Below are 17395 nucleotides of genomic sequence, written 5' to 3' on the forward strand. Positions count from 1 at the left end.
TTTATATTTCCTGCACTTTCTGTTGCTACTTTTCTGTTTGTACATCCCAACCAAAAACAAGAAAACCAACACAATAGACGCAAAGATGGATCTGGATTCCCTCATCTCCCAAACAGCTGCTCTCTCATGGCATGATCTCAACCTGCATCCAGCGACAGCATCAGGTCAAACTATCTCAAACAAAATTCTGATAGGCAAGTTGGTAGCTGATAGGCCTTTAAACAAATTTGCAATACATTCATGCATCAAAGCATCATGGAACTTCATACAAAATTTCCTTATTGAAGATATGGAAACAAATAGTTTCATTTTCACCTTTAGAAATACCCAAGATAAGCTCAGAGTCCTCAATCAAGCCCCATGGAATTTTAAAGGGCACCTTATGGTTCTAAAAGAGTGGCCAACTGGGGCCACTCACAAAGAAATCAATTTGAATCATGCTCCATTCCAAGTGCAAATCCATGGCCTGCCTTTGGATTATATTACTTTAGAAAATGCTATTCAAATAGTGAGAGCACTTGGAACTTTGATCAAAGTGGAAGAGGATCCTCTTTATGGACTAGCTTTCAGAAAATTTATCAGACTCAAGGTTGAAATTGATGTCACTAAGCCATTCCAGCAAGGATTTATGATGCCAAGGTTAGACAACTCTGAAATATGGATAGCTTTTAAGTATGAAAAACTTCCAGACTTCTGTTATGCATGTGGTAGACTCGGTCATTCCCAAGTTTTTTGTGGATTTCTAAGTTCGCCCACTACAAGATTAATTTATGGCCCCTGGATCAAAGCTGAGTATAATAACTACCAAGGCATATCTCAGGCTTTTCAACAAACAGGTCACGGGCAACCAACAGAAACCGATTTCATGGGGAAAATTTCAAGTCAAACTCATCTATATGGTAATCAAAACAGAGAGCAGCCAATCAATGTTCAACAACAAAATCTGAATCTGTTTGCAAGGAGAGGTTAGCAAGAAGTTACCGAAAGAACATCGGTGGTGAAAAAAAATAACCCAGACTGGATTCATCTTGCCCCCTCAAATCGGCCACCAAAAACCCATCGGAAACCTTCAACGGCACGAAATCAGCACTCCCTCAAGATCTAGTCTGCTACAGTGAACATAGAGCATTAATTTCCCCAACCAGAAGAATAAATATCTTTACTGTTGAAGAGTCACCGACCGAATCCCACAACCATACCTCTCATTGCAGCAAAATATCCTCTTTGTCTTCAAATCTGGTTTCAGAACAGCAGGTAAAGGAAGGGACAGCTGAACACGTGCATAGCCATCAAGATAATACACTGCCGACGGAAGCACCTGAAACACCGTGGAATGCTCAGTGGCAGAAAATCTATTCTGCTTTCAAGGAGTACAAGAGCCTTCAGACTTTGAATATGTCTGGGCCTGGACCTTCAACAGCCCATCAAGCAACATTTAAATCTGTCCAGCCCATTGAGGTTTGTCCTCAATTTAAAAGTCCACCAGATTTATCTACAAGCCGGCCCATCCCACACCAATTCAAGTCAGCCGAATTCCATCTTCTGAAAAATTCTAACGGGAAGCAAGGTTTTGCTACAGACTCTACTTCTACTGCTACTCAGTTAGCTTCTTTAGACCATTGCATATCCACGGTAATACATGCTCCTATTCCAGAAATAAATCCAACTCAATCCAATCTTACAATTCAGTTGTTAGAAGATTCAAGTTCAATGTTAGTGGATAATTCGGCTGCACCTTTGGAAATACCAACTGAAACTGAATTTATTCTTGGCACACCTGAAGAAGGTTTATCTCTGTCTACTCAAGAAGGTTTATCTCTGTCTACTCAATCTCAGCCACAAGTTCTTCTACCATCCAAAAGGCCACAAGATACAGAGTCCTTTTATGAACCAACAAGAAAATCACAGCGCCTCAACAAAACAGAGAAATCAGAGCAAGTGGATGAAACAGTTAAAATGTTTTTTTCAGAAGAATCTACAACAGCTCTCACTCTCATGGACATGCAATCAGGAACAAAAGGCAAAGGAAAAAAATCAAAAGGAAAGGGAAGGTTGAATCCGTATAGTAAGCCAGTTACTCATTCCCACAGCAAATCCAAATCAGCTAGCGAGGCAAGCTTCAAAATGCCTCCAAAAGCCAAATGAGAACACTGGCCTGGAATTGCAGGGGCCTTGTCTGACCCAATACAATCAGAAATCTAAGGGCTAATATTAGGAAATATAACCCTGATGTAGTTTTTTTGTCGGAAACCTTGGTGTCGGATGATCGCACCATATCTATTGTACATAGTTTAGGTTTCCATCTTTTTGTTTGTATCCCTGCAGTATGTAAAAAAGGTGGTTTGTTACTTATGTGGAGACCGGGGTTGGACTTAGAACCGGTCAATCTGAATATGAATGCTTTTTCTGTTTTGGTGTATTCTGATCCGTCTTATCATCCTTGGTTACTTACTTATGTATACGCTCCTGCACAACAGAATCAAAAAGCGTCTTTTTGGAGCCACCTAGACTCTATTAATCAAGCTTTTAATGGCCCTTGGTTATGTATAGGAGATTTTAATGATGTTATCAATCAAAATGAAAAGTATGGGGGACGACCTTTTATTACCAATAGCAACCGAGGACTCAAAGCAATCATGGACAGACACGGCCTCATAGACATTGGTTATTCGGGCCCTCAATACACTTGGTCTAATAACAGAAGCGATATGGCTCTCATCCGAGAAAGATTAGACAGAGCAATGGCAACTCAAGAATGGAGACTTCTATTCCCTGATGCATCTTTACAACACTTGGCATCATCAGCATCAGATCATCATCCTTTGTTGCTTCATACAATCAACAACCAGAAACATGCCTCTTCTTTCAAATTTGAAGAATTCTGGATTCATGAACCGCTCAGTCATAACATTATCAGAGAAGCATGGAACAAAGCCTTTCAGGGCAATCCGGCCTATATTCTTTGTCAGAAAATCAAATCTACAAAAGAAGCTCTCAAATTCTGGAATAGAAATCACTTTGGTCGAATACAGGACAATATACAAAAGTTGGAAATAGATTTGATTGATATCCAAAGCAAACCGATTGGTGAGTACAACTAGGAAAAAGAGAAGGAACTCCAACATCAGCTTCAAAAACAAAGACAACATGAAGAAACTTTGTGGCGTCAAAAGTCAAGAATAGCATGGCTCACTTCAACTGATCTTAACACCAAATTCTACCACTTATCAACAACAATCAGAAGAAGAAGAAATTCAATCGACGCCGTCAAATTAGGCCCAGGTAATTGGTCTATGGATCATACTCTTATTGAAACTACATTTATCAGTCATTTTCGATCCATTTATGCTTCTACAAAACCTACTTTCCCGGAAAGTTTAGAAGATCTTTTTGAGAAGCAAATTACAGACCAAGACAATGCAAATCTTCAAGTAGTTCCAAGTGAAGCAGAAATAGTTGGGGCCCTAAAACAAATCCCTAACCATAAAGCACCCGACCCAGATGGTATGACAGCTTTGTTTTATAGACATTATTGGAGCATCATTAAACAGGAGGTAGTGGCAGCAGTGCAGAATTTTTTCAGAAGGGGAAACTGCTGAAACAAATCAATCATACCAATATCGCTCTTATTCCCAAAATTCCAAATCCAAATAACCCAAGCCATTACCGCCCTATTAGTCTCACCAATGTCATATACAAAATCATAACCAAAATAATGGCCAATCGTTTCAAGCTAACCTTAGATACCATTATATCTCCTTTGCAAACAGCTTTCGTCCCAAGCAAAAACATAAAGGAAAATACTATCATAGCTCATGAACTGTTTCACCTTCTCAAAAAGAAAAAAGGAAACAAAGGAATGATGGCCCTCAAACTTGATATGGAAAAAGCTTTTGACATGGTCGAGTGGGACTTCTTATTCAAGGTAATGAGTTTAGTTGGTTACAGCCAAAACTGGATTAACTTGATTAAAGAATGCATCACCACAGCTACTTTTTCTATTCTTATTAACGGCTCACCGAGGGGCTTCTTCACCTCTCAAAGGGGATTAAGACAAGGAGACCCAATATCCCCTTTTCTCTTCATTCTAGTAACAGAAGTTCTATCAAGGATCCTTTTAAAAGAAGAAGCAAGAGGAAATTTGGAAGGAATCAAATTAAGTAGGCAAAGCCCACCAGTTTCACACTTATTATTTGCAGATGACACGATCATTTTTGCAAAGGCAACTGCAGACAATGCCCAAGCAATTTCAGAAAATTTAACAAAATTCCAACAATGGTCAGGCCAAAAGATCAACATGCAGAAATCCACAATCTTCATCACAAGAAATGTCAACAATGCAGTCAAGTCAGATATTCACAATTGGCTTCCATACAAAGTCTCTTCAGAAAAAATGAAGTATTTGGGTCTCACAACTACTTTTGGTAGAAACAAGAAAGAAAATTTCAAAGAGCTTCTAAGCAGAGTGGAGAAAAAATTAGAAGGATGGAAAATGAAAATCTTATCACAGGCGGGCCGAACAATGCTAATCAGATCAGTAGCAAGTTCTATTCCAACATATAGCATGACAACCTTTCTGATTCCCAAAACAGTCTGTAAGATACTAGACACAAGTTTCAAGAACTTTTGGTGGGGATTTCCAAAAGATAAGACCCATAATCTGACTCTCAAATCATGGAAATCCATTTGTAAACCAAAAATTTCAGGAGGCCTTGGACTACGCCAAATGACAAACATGAATCAAGCTCTTCTAGCAAAAACAGGATGGGATATGTGTGAAAGACAGCCTGGCCTATGGTATGAAATTCTAAGATCAAAATATCTCAGAACATCAGATTTCTTGCAAGTCCAACAACGCCAATCAGATTCTTATTTTTGGAAAGGTATTCTACATACGAGAGACACAATTACCAAAGGAAGATGCATTTAGATTAATAATGGTCTCACAACCAACATATGGGCAGCACCATGGATACCTACTAAGGAGAACTTTAAGCCTAACCCATTGCAGGGAATGGATCAAGCTCATCCAGATCTAATGGTCTCAGACCTCATCACAGGTAATCCAAGACATTGGGATACAAGGAAGATGCAAGATTTATTCGAGCAAGAGAGCACCACAGAAATTCTGAAAATCCCTCTACCACTCTTCTCACAGATCCAAGATAGAATAGTTTGGGCCCCATCTCAGAATGGAAAATTCTCTGTCAAAACAGCATATCAGGTAATTATCAATGGGCAAGAATCTTCATACCAACGTGCTTCACAAAGCCTATTCAAGTCTTTATGGAAATTGAAAATTCATGAAAGGCACAAGCTATTGATATGGAAACTACTATGGAATATTCTCCCAACCAGAGCAAGAGTGAATGAAGTTATTTCAAACTCAGTTTCGAATGAATGCTCGATGTGTAATCAAGCTGAAGAAAATACACTTCATCTCTTTATTCAATGCCCAATAGCGAGAATTCTATGGAGTCAAAGCTCTTGGCCTTTAAATCTAGAAGCTCTCCCGATTTCATCAATTTCAGATTGGATCAAAATGATCATTTCTCCACATGCAGAGTTAGGCCTTCAAGCTTCAGAAATTCATTCTTTTCAACTTTTTGCAGTCATATCTTTAGATTTTATCTGGAAACAAAGAAATGACATAGTGCACAACCAACTCCAATTCAATATTGAAGAAGCAAAGATCCAACTGAATCACATCTATCTCAATTATAAGAACTCTTGGAATACGAAGCAAAAGGACAAGCAATCAATATGGCAACCTCCACCACCGAATTTCTTGAGTTACTCTTTTGATGTTGCAGTCAGAGATACTTTTTCCACCCTTTCAGTTGTCTGCAGAGATCATAGAGGTAATTTTCATAGCATTCAAACTGATAAAATCCAGACTCAGAACCCTCTTGTCGCTGAAGCAACAGCAGCTCTCCTAGCCACGGAAATGGCGGCTCAATCCAAACACACTCAGGTTATTTTTGAAGGAGACTCACAATTGGTTTTTTCAGCAATTCAAGAACAATCTTCTGCTCCAAACTGGTCTATCTCCAATATCATCAAGGATATTTAACATCTGTATGCGAGTCATACGCTTTGGAGTTTTGTCAAAATTCATCGATCTGCAAATCGATGTGCGCATTCTGTAGCGCAATGGGCAGCAACCAATCTTGTTTTTGGAAGCATACCCTTAGATGACTCTTTCCATTTCTTTCTTTTTGATCCTTCTTGAACTTTGTAATTGTACTTTGTAATACCCCTATATATATATAACTTGCTTGTTTAGAGAAAAAAAAAAAAAATCATGATTTAAAGCTAAGAACTTTTTGAAAAATATTTTTGTCATAAAAATAACTTATAAATTAATTAACGTCTCTTTATGTAATATAAAGGTTATTATAAAATTATTTTTATTATAAAATAAATTTAATATTATATCATATAAAGCAATGTCAGATTTTTATGATTTTATTTTTATACGATTTCTTTGTCATCATAACACTTCTCAATTTTATTTTTATTTTTTTATTTATATCAAAAATGAAAAAGTCTAGTTACAAGCACACTTGTGTATTAATATGTACACCAATTTATTGTGATTGATCAAAAAGTAAATTTTATTAAAAACAGTATTAATATAACTTTTAAGTATGAAAGAATTAGTACTAATACGCAGATTTATACGTAACTTTATTTATATGTAACAAAATTCATAAAAAATCTCTTATCAACTTTTGATCTAAATCATATAAAACTTCTCGTCTCATATAAATATAATTAAAATATTTAACAAATTCATTATTTATACAGATTTTTAACGTGGAATCCACGTTTACGCAAAGACCTATATATAGATCAAGTTTAAATATCACTCCTCCAATTCGTTTACGATTAATGCTTAGTAATAGAAAGTTACATACAAACTTTTTGTACAACAGTAGGTCCCACTAATAAAATATATACTTCCAACAACGACTCGATCGGATCATAAATGAATCATGAATGGTACTCGTCTTGGTCTTCATGTTGACAGCCATGGCCTAGTATCATTGATCATGATGGCTAGCTTTTAAAACTCAAAAGTGGTCTCATATATAAAGACTCGTGTTACCTAATAAATGGAGAGGGTATGCTAATACGATCGAGGGTTATACTAATTGATTGGCCGGTTGGCATATGTTGAGGTTTCGTTAGCACGTTTGTAATGGAAAATTTTATATCCTATATTATTATTTTATTTTTATTTTATTAAATATGATATGACATATTTATTATTATTAAATAATTATTTATTAAATACGTTCTTATCATTTAATATTAATAAATATGTTATATTTTACTTAATACGATAAAAATAAAATAAAAATATAATATATAATATTAATACGTAATACTTGCACAACCTCATGAATTTATACAGATTTCATAGATTCATGCTTTTAATTAATGTTGTCAATTGCCATAAGCTTCAGCTATATATTGGGTGCTCGTTTGAGATTGTTGTAGGCAGTAGGGTCTCTTTTTATAATTTTATCAAAAAATTCTATTATCGAAAAGTTATTCATTGGTTGATATATATGCATGAAAAGTTTCAATTTAGTGCTAGCTCTTATAATAATAATAATAATAATAATAATGATAAATGTGATTTTTTAATTTTTTTATATGGCTAAATCTTTTTTATATAAAAGAGCTTTTAGACTATTTATAGTACTTCTCAACACTTTTATCAAACTAAAAATCAAACAGGCACTGATCAGTATTTTTAATTTACAGTGCTTATAGCCTCGAAAGACCTCCAAATATTGCGATTATATTTGTTTTGACTGTTTCTGATTTTATGATCTCGATTTGAACTTTTTAATTTAATCTTTTCGTGTTATTTAATTTTTTGACTTAGGTTCTCCATCTTGTTTGTTATGTGAAGAATACAATATATATAATATTAAATCTAAATCTTCTTCTTAATTTAGACTTTTGTGATAACTAATGGTTTTATTTGGTATCAAATTAGAGGTTCAAAGTTTGACTTTAAGCTCTACCTGTTTAATTAAATCTTCTATATGCTAATCAGCCTATTACTTATTAAGCGAAAGTATATTAAATAAGAGTCTGACCTATACATGAGGTGAGTGTTAAGAATATAGTATAAAAAAAAAAAACTAGATCTTTTCATATGCTCACGATGATGATGATGATGCAACACCTTACATATATGGCCATGTGATGAAAAGCATTTACTGAAAAATAAATAATGCAAGATAGGTTGTTGAGTGTAAAAATTATTATAAAATAAAACATATAATATATATATGTATATATATATATATTTATATATCCAGCCAATTAGAATTGCTATGCATTTTCTTAGGTCGACACAGTTGGGTATTCTAATTCTTTCTTTCCTTTCTTTCTTGTTTTTTCTCCTATTGGGTAATTGTGGGTGCGTTTGGTTGGAAAAAAAAAAAAAAAAAAAAGAAAAAGAAAAAAAAGAAAAAGAAACAAAGAAACAAAGAAAAAAGAAAAAAAGCAAGCTTAGAAGGACGGAGGAAGAAGTGTTATAATGGTAATTCAACCTTAACTCTTTTGTGAGAAAAAACTTCATTGTCTTCTAACTCTCACCGACATTAATTGTCTGGTTTTTCTTTGGCAAAATGATCTGTATAGTTTTATATGCAAACTTCAAGCAATTTCTTTGAAAACGAATGTGATGCAAATCAAAATTGATATGAGATATTTAGGTAGATTTTATGTTAATTGTATTGAAGTACTATCTTAATTAAGAATATGAATTTATACAAATATGGAAGAAAAAATTTAATATCTTTCTTGGACTAAGAGTAATATTAGTTATTTTCTCTTAAATCATATATTTATGCTTATTCTTACCTTATTAATAAATATTTAGTTTCAAGTTTGAAAATAATTTTAATTATGATTTTGACCAAATTCCTAGTAAAATTTTTGTTTATTTATGTATTAATATCTCATACAATAATTTAAATTTTTTCATAATTAGAAAAATCTTCATAATTTCAAATTTTGAAGTTATTTAAGTTTGGTTTGTGGGTTTTATAAAATAATTTCAAATTGTACTATTAATCAATATTATTCATAGTTTTCTCTATATTTTAGGTGAATTTTCTTGTCTACCCCATCTCAATTATCTATTAAAATTAACCAATAGAATAATTTCTATACTATCTGGCGTCAGAATAGGACAATATTCATGTGACAAAACTCATTCTTTTATAATAAATCTCGAGATTTTTAAAAAATAAAATATAAACTTATTTAAAAAGACTATATGATATCTATCATTTATAAAACTGCATCTAATATTACTTTCTTATCTAACATTACTTTCTTCTCTATCATCTTCCTTCACCGATTCCCCCACCCGTTTCTCCCTATCGATTTACTATGAGAAGTTGGTAGTACCGTAGTATCACCTTTTTTCCAGCCACATGCGTACATGATATTAACTTTTGTGCTCCTTTGTTTACTCCCACATTGGTGGGAAATAAAGAATGAGCAAATCCTTAAGTTTATAAATAAGAGGTTTATCCTTTTAGTTTAAGTGTACTAGTTGAAAGCTTGTTTATTAACTTTTGACTTTAGTTAAATTTCTCTGTTAACCTTTTTTGTAAAAGGGGAAGATGTGTAAAGTTAAAATTTTGCGATTGGGGAAGCTTTGTGGGTGTGTTTGGGGTGAGGAGAAAAATTGTGTGATTGTAACAAATTTTCACATAGTAAATTTTCTTCTCTGGGTCTGGTGGTCTTTCTTCTGTTTTGAAGTTTCCACGTAAATTTCTTGTGTTATTATTATTTCTCTATTTTTCTTGTTATTCATGCAAATGGTAGATCTTAGAGGAGTTGAATTTGAGAGGTCCAAATTACTAACAATTAGTGTCAGAGCCACTAGGTTCTTTTTGTGGGGTGGAGCTTTAGTGTGGTAGTGTGAATATGTACAGTCTAAGCAGCATCTGTCTAGGAGATTGAAAATTTTAAGTATGTCCATTGTGATTCTCTAATTTTTCTTGAGAACTTACTTAGTGAGGTACTATTCATTTATACAGTAAATTCATCAAAGTAATGTCAGGAAGTAAGCCTTCAAATCTTATCAGATTTGAGGTAGAGAGATTTTATGGGAGAATCAATTTTGGCTTGAGGCAAGTACAAGTCAAGGATGTCTTGATTCAATCAAGATTACACAAGGTATTGAAGGGCAGATCAACACCTGAAGTCAACACTGGTACTAATGTGACTGGTGAAAGAAGTAGATCTAAAATGAGCAATGAAGATTGTGAGGATCTGGATTTGAGAACTGAAAGTGCAATACCTCTGTGCCTAACCAAAAATGTTCTTGCAAATGTACATGGAATATCTACGGCAAAAGAACTCTGAGAAAAACTTGAAGAGTTGTATAAGACGAATGGCGTCTCAAATCGTGTGTACCTGAAAAAGCAATTTCATACACTGCGGATGAGTGAAGGTACAATTATTTCAGATCATTTAAGCGTTCTCAATGGCATTGTCGCTGAGCTAGAAGCTATTAGAGTTAAAATTGATGATGAAGATCAAGCCTTGAGATTCATTTGGTCTCTTTCACCTTCCTATGAGCACATGAAACCTATTTTGATACATGGGAATGAGAAAATAATTTTTTCAAAAGTTTCCATTAAAATCTTTTATGAAGAGAGAAGAATAAGTAATGAAAGTAATGTTCTACTTGAGAACTTGTAATGGTAGTAGCTGGAAATGGGAAGATGAAAAACTTAATGAAGAAGAAAGTAGTCTGTTGGGAGAGTGGACAATCTGGGCATGTCAAGTAAAATTGTCCAAAAACTAGAGCAGGTTCGAGAAGTAGCTCCAAGTTAGTAAATGGAGATACTGGAAATGATGTTAATGTTGTGTCTCTCTCCATGAAATACTTTGATATTTAAAAGAGACATGTACATCCTTATGGCATGCCGCTAATTCCCAAAGTTGCCATGATAGAGGATGTATTAATGTTAGCTGATCCACAAGTTTGCACACAGACATTGGTTTGACATTGATGCAGGGTGTGTGGTAGAAATTTATGTCAATAGCTGATGACCTTCCAAGAAAACCAAACGTGGAAGTTATACCATAATTTTCAGCAAGCTTGTTTTTCGACATGGGTTGAAGTGAAATAGTTGGAATTGATTTATTTTGAATGGGTATGCTTTTATGGTGAAACATGATAACGAAAGTTATGAAAATCTACATTAAGTTGGAGCTTGACTGTGAACCAGTCAAAGTTGCAAGGTGGAGATTGTTGACTTTTGTGCTCCTTTGTTTAGTCCCACACCAATGGGAAATAAAAACAAGAAGCAAATCCTTAAGTTTATAAATAAGAGGCTTAACCTCCTAGTTTGAGTGCATCAGTTGAAAACTTATCTAATAACTTTTGACTTTAATTAAATTCTTCTGTTGGCCTTTTTTGTAAAAGGGGAAGATGTGTAAAGTTAAAGTTTTGCTAGTAGAGAAGTTTTGTGGGTGTATTTAGGATGAGGAGAAATATTATGTGAATGTAACAATTTTTTATATAGTAAATTTTTTTCTTTGGGTCTGATAGTTTTTTTTCTATTTTAAAATTTTCACGTAAATTTTTTATGTTATTATTACTTTTTTATTTTTTTTATTGTTCTTATAAAGGATAGATTTTAAGAAAATGAATTTAGAAGGTTTAAATTACCAACACGTGATGTGAGCTGACACCTGCTGAAGGTCATGACACGAGTGAAACTTGAAGACTTCATAGAAGAACGTGACATGTTCTTTTGTTTTCCTTTTTAATTTTTAAATGTTGACTGTACATAACATGACACTTTTTTTTTTTTTAATGATTGCTCAGGACTTTACCATAAAATTAACACGTCAACCTTATCGATTGTAGGATTAGTAGAGCCCTATCTCAATTCATAGTCTTCTCTCGTTTTCTCTCTAAGAGCACGAGGTGAAGTTCAAAGGTAGGTAGGTGACTTTCGCCTGGGCTGCTGGGTTACGTGAGAATAATATGGAGGATATCCAAGAGCGATGGAGCAAGTTGAGACTGTCAGAGAGTGAGTCGAGTGTACTGAATTTGGATGAGGAGGAGGTGGTTGTGACCAAGGAGAAGGGTGAGCGAAGTTTGGTGGGAAAGGTGTTTTCAGACCGTATGGTGAGCAAGGAAGTGTTAGTCTCAACAATGGCTAAGGTGTGGTGGATAAGCAAACGGGCCGTGTTCCATGAGTATGGATCAAACACTTTTATAGTCACATTTGCCACAATTGCTGATAAGCAAAAAGTGTTATCTGGGAAGCCATGGCTTTTTGATAATTATGTGTTTGTTCTTAAGTTGTTTGATGGTTTTAATCAACCAAGCAAGATCACGTTTGATAGGGAAGAGTTCTGGGTGCAGTTACACAACTTGCCATTTGCACACATGAATCTTGTGCATGGGGAGAAGATTGGGCAGACTCTTGGAAGAGTCATTGAGGTGGACCTCCCGGATGATGGCATTGGTTGGGGAGAATTCCTAAGAATAAAAGTTGAACTAAAACTCTATCAAGCACTGGATCGAGGAAGAATGATTAATTTCCATGGTGATAATGTATGGATTCCCATTAAGTATGAAAAATTGCCAAAAGTTTGTTTTATGTGTGGGTTCCTTGTTCATGATGAAGCTGGTTGCACGACAAAGAGTGAGAATCTGTCTTAGCATGCTGGGAAGATGCATCAATTTGGGCCATGGCTTCGGGCAGCACCTCATTATGTTAAGAAGGCTTCTCTTAACGGGAAGTATAGCAGAAGTGATGGTGGAAGGTGGAAGAAGGGCCCGATGGACGATGGGGACTCAGAGTCAGGCTCGGGACACTAGATAGGCGATAATCCAGGATCTAACTTAAGTTCAAATTTGAACTTGGATAATGAAGATAGCGTAGAGTTTGTTGCATGTACTAATCAGCAAGCTTTTGACCCGATGGCAGTTATAAATGATAAGGGGATGGAGTTATCAGGTGATAAAGTAGTTGAAGATAAGTGTAGTGACCAGGAGATAAATACTGAGGAGAGATCCCTGGGATGTGTCAAACAGACCCTTCCTTTGCAAGATAAGGAGGTATCTTTGGGCCTGGGCTTGGATCTGGATCCTGTTTTGGTTGAGGGCTTGGGCCCTGACCATTTTGTGGTAGCCCAAACAACATGTATGGCAGGCGAAGGCAGCAAGGACATGTTGAAGGCGGCTGTGGGACATAACCAAATTGAAGCTGTTGATGAGACTCTTTTACCTGATACATTCATCAGGCCTCCAAGGACTAGAAGGTTGGAAAAAACGTGCTAGGGAACAAGGCACAGTTCCCATTCCTAGGATCCAGAGTGTCTCAAGGAAGAGGGGACTAGTGCTGTAGAGGAGGGTAGTGAGGGGGAAGTAGAGACCAAAAAAGTAAAACATAATGAAGAAGGGGTTGTGTGTAGCACTTTTTCAAACTTGGCGGTGGCTGCGGAGCAGCGCCCCAAAGAGCAATGAAAACCTTAAGTTGGAACTGTCGGGGGCTTGGTAACCCCAGAACAGTTCATGACCTTCACTATTTAGTGAAGGAAAAGCGACCAGATTTGGTTTTTTTAATGGAAACCAAGTTAGTTTCTCATAGATGGGAGTTCCTTAAGAGGAAGCTGAATTTTGAGGGATGTTTTGTTGTCAATCCTGTTGGCAGAAGTGGAGGTTTGGTTTTACTATGGAAACTTGAAATAGGGGTGTCTATTCAATCCTATTCTAGATTTCATATTAATGCTATGATTAAAACTGGTTATGAGGCTGTTGAATGGCAGTTTACGGGTTTTTATGGACATCCTGAAGCTAGCAAGAGGCAAGGGTCTTGGGATTTACTGGTGTCTTTGAAACCTGCTAATCATATACCTTGGTTTACTTGTGGAGATTTCAATGAGATTTTAGCACAAGATGAAAAAAGAGGGGGGAATGAGAGAAGTGAGGCTCAGATGAGTAAGTTCAGGCAGGCATTAGAGTTGGGGGAGCTTTTTGATGTGGGATGGACTGGTTCAAGGTTCACTTGGTGTAACAAGCATAGAGATGAAACCTTTATAGTTGAAAGGCTGGATCGAGGGCTAGCAAACAAAGGATGGTTTGATCTTTTTAAAACTCTAAAGGTTGAGAATATGGCTGCTAGAAGCTCGGATCACGGACCATTATGCTTCTCATATAGGCAGCAGTCTCCATTCTCAAGAGGGGGCCACCAGTTTTTCAAATATGAAGTGGCATGGGGTAAAGAGGAAGGCTGTAGGAACATAATCAAGGAAGTATGGTTGCATGAGAGGCCCAATGATGATTCTATCAGTCATGTTCAACATAATCTCAGAATGAGTAGAGTGTCCCTTTCAAGATGGAGAAGATCTACTATCTCAGATTTTGATAAAGTTATAAAAGAGAAGTTAGATTTCCTGAAACAGCTGCAGGATGATGAAAACCAACATAATGAAGTTGAGATTGTGAAAATCCAGGAGGAACTGGGGGTCTTACTACATAAAGAGGATCTTAAATGGAGGCAAAGGGCAAAAAAGCATTGGTATCAAGAGGGGGATAGAAACACACGGTTTTTTCATGCATGTGTTATGCAAAGGAGGAAACAGAACTTCATACATCAAATTAGAAATTCTGAAGGTGTTTTAAGAAGTAATGAGGCTATATTGCTTATGCTTTCAAAGAACATTTTCAGAATATCTTCTCATCCTCAAACCCGAGGGCAAAAGACATTGAGGCTTGTCTTCAATGCATAAGCAGCAAAGTGTCAAGGGAGATGAATGAAGATTTAGTGGCTCCTTTTCAGCAAGAAGAGGTCTCAAATGCCCTTCAACAGATGGGGCCTTTTAAATCTCCTGGTCCTGATGGATTTGGAGCAGATTTTTATCAACACCATTGGGATGTCGTGGGTCCTAAAGTGAGTAAGACTGTTTTAGAAGTGTTAAATGGGGGAGGTATGCCTAGTGTTTTAAACTAGACCAATATTGTTTTAATTCCAAAAGTAGAAGCCCCTTTTTTTGTTAATGATTTTAGACTTATCTCTTTATGTAATGTGCTGTACAAGCTTATAGCAAAAGTATTAGTGAACATGCTTAAGCATGTTTTACCTCATATAATCTCTAGTCTTCAAAGTGCTTTTGTACCAGGTAGATCTATAATTGACAATGTGATGGTGGCCTATGAGATCCTACATACTATGAAAGCAAGACAAAATGGAAGAGAGGGAAGCATGGCACTAAAGCTCGACATGTCTAAAGCTTATGATCGTATAGAGTGGTCTTTTTTGAAAGCTATCATGGCGAGGCTGGGTTTTTGTGAAAAATAGATCTAGTTGGTATTGGCTTGTGTGGATTCAGTCTCATATTCTATTATTATCAATGGAAAGATGGGAGAGAGCTTCACTCCAACAAGAGGTTTAAGACAAGGAGACCCCTTGTCTCCTTATCTTTTTATCTTATGTGCATAAGGGCTTAGTTCTATGCTAAGTCAAGCTGCTTTTAATGGAAGAATCAAAGGGGTAGCAGCAGCAAGAGGAGGGACTCGTATTAATCATCTTCTTTTTGCTAATGATTGTGTGATTTTCAGTAAAGCAAGTAGAGAAGAATGGCTGGCTATTCATGAGGTTCTGAAGCTGTATGAGGTCTCTTCAGGCCAAATGTTAAACAGACAGAAGACAGCTTTACTCTTTAGTTCTAATATAAGAGATGCTGTTAAGAGGGATATTTTGAAAGAAGCTGGTGCTGATTCTTTAGGGGCTTATGGTAAATATCTGGGTCTTCCTACTATGATTGGTAGATCTAAATATGAAACTTTCAAAGGCATTAAAGAAAGGGTGTGGAGGAAGGTCAGCAGCTGGAAGAATTCTTTTCTGTCAAGTGCTGGGCGTGAGATACTTATTAAGGCTGTTTTACAATCAATTCCAACTTACACCATGAATGTGTTTAGATTCCCAAAGAAGCTGAGTAGAGAGCTTAATTCTATGTTTGCAAGATTCTAGTGGAATGGTAATAAAGAGGGAAGAGGTATTCATTGGAAGGGGTGGGATAAAATGGGAGATATTAAGAAGGAAGGTGGGCTCAGGTTCAGAGACATTGATAATTTTAACAAAGCCATGCTTGCCAAGCAAGGGTGGATGCTACAAACTAAGGTTGATTCATTGACAACAAGAATTTTGAAGGAGAAGTATTATAGAAAGGGCCAATTTGTTGAGGCTAAGCTTGGATATAAACCTTCCTATATGTGGAGGAGTTTATTGGCTGCACAAGGTTTGGTCAAAGCAGGAAGTGTGTGGAGAGTGGGAAATGGTAAGAGTATTGCCATTTGGATTGATAACTGGCTTCCCAATGCTGCAGGTTTCAAAGTTAGTTCCCCAGTCAATCGGTTAGAGGTTGATTCCAAGGTGAGCTCTCTTATTTTTGAATATATCCATTGCTAGAATGAGAGGTTGATTGGGGAGATATTTAGTAGAATGGAAGCTGCTCAAATTTGCAGCATACCTTTGAGTTGGAATGGAGAGGAAGACAAACTTCTATGGGGTTACACTAAGGATGGTATGTTTATTGTGAAAAGTGCATATCATTTGTGTAATGACATGGAAAGGGAAAGGTCGGGTGAGTGTTCAAATAGACAAGCTCAGAAAAGAGTATGGTAAGGTATATGGAATCTTGATGTGCCTAATTCTGATAAACACTTTCTGTGGAAGGCTGTAAACAGCATCTTGCCTACAAGACAGAATTTAAGGCAGAGGAGAGTTATTGAAGATGCTTCCTGCCCTATTTGTGGTCTAAAGGATGAAACTATTGATCATGTGCTATGGTCGTGTCCAGCTGCTGCTGATGTTTGGGCAGAAAATGATAGTGGTTTGCAAAAGTGGATCTGTGAGGAAAAGGAATTCTTTAATATCTGGTCTGATATGCAGGAAACTTTGCAGAAAAACAAGGTAGCAGAGGCAGTTATGATCTTGAGAGGCTTATGGACAAGAAGGAATAACTTGGTCTTTGAAGGCAAGTTTGAGAGTCCAACCAGAGTTGTCACCAATGCTTTATCCAGGCTTAAGTGCTTTCAAGCATCTTGAGCTGAGTTGATACTGATAAAGGACTCCAACGCAAAAAGAAGGAAAGATACCAAGTGGAAGCCACCTGATATGGGAACCTCTAAACTGAATTTTGATGTGGCCATAGATAAGGTTGAAAACAGGATGGGGTTGGGCATAATAGCAAGAAATCACTTAGGGGAGATTCTGTTTTCCTTTAGTGCTTCAAGACTGTTTCATGGTACCTCTGATATGGCTGAAGCGGCTGGACTTTGGAAAGCTATGGATTTAGCTTTGGAGCTAGATATAAGGAATGTAGT

The 17395-nt window shown here is 36.3% G+C and overlaps 2 protein-coding genes across 2 annotated transcripts; both read left to right on the plus strand.

Annotated features, from left to right (window-relative positions):
* Nucleotides 1-2636: 2636 nt before the first annotated feature.
* LOC122277024 lies at nucleotides 2637-3101 on the plus strand. Its single transcript, XM_043086908.1, has one exon. It carries the CDS (start codon nucleotides 2637-2639, stop codon nucleotides 3099-3101), a length of 465 nt encoding a protein of 154 aa, XP_042942842.1.
* Nucleotides 3102-16091: 12990 nt separating this feature from the next.
* On the plus strand, nucleotides 16092-17117 carry LOC122277025. The gene is made up of 2 exons (XM_043086909.1): nucleotides 16092-16442; nucleotides 16746-17117. Exons 1-2 carry the CDS (start codon nucleotides 16092-16094, stop codon nucleotides 17115-17117), a joined length of 723 nt encoding a protein of 240 aa, XP_042942843.1.
* Nucleotides 17118-17395: the final 278 nt, after the last annotated feature.

This window comes from Carya illinoinensis, chromosome 9 (genome assembly GCF_018687715.1).
Source record: "Carya illinoinensis cultivar Pawnee chromosome 9, C.illinoinensisPawnee_v1, whole genome shotgun sequence".
Lineage (NCBI taxonomy): Eukaryota > Viridiplantae > Streptophyta > Magnoliopsida > Fagales > Juglandaceae > Carya > Carya illinoinensis.

Coding starts and splice junctions, on each gene's coding strand:
- LOC122277024 (XM_043086908.1), top strand. CDS start 2,637: ATGGACAGACACGGCCTCATAGACATTGGTTATTCGGGCCCTCAATAC.
- LOC122277025 (XM_043086909.1), top strand. CDS start 16,092: ATGGGAGATATTAAGAAGGAAGGTGGGCTCAGGTTCAGAGACATTGAT. Junction 16,443..16,745: donor GGTTAGAGGTTGATTCCAAG/GTGAGCTCTCTT, acceptor TTTCTGTGGAAG/GCTGTAAACAGCATCTTGCC.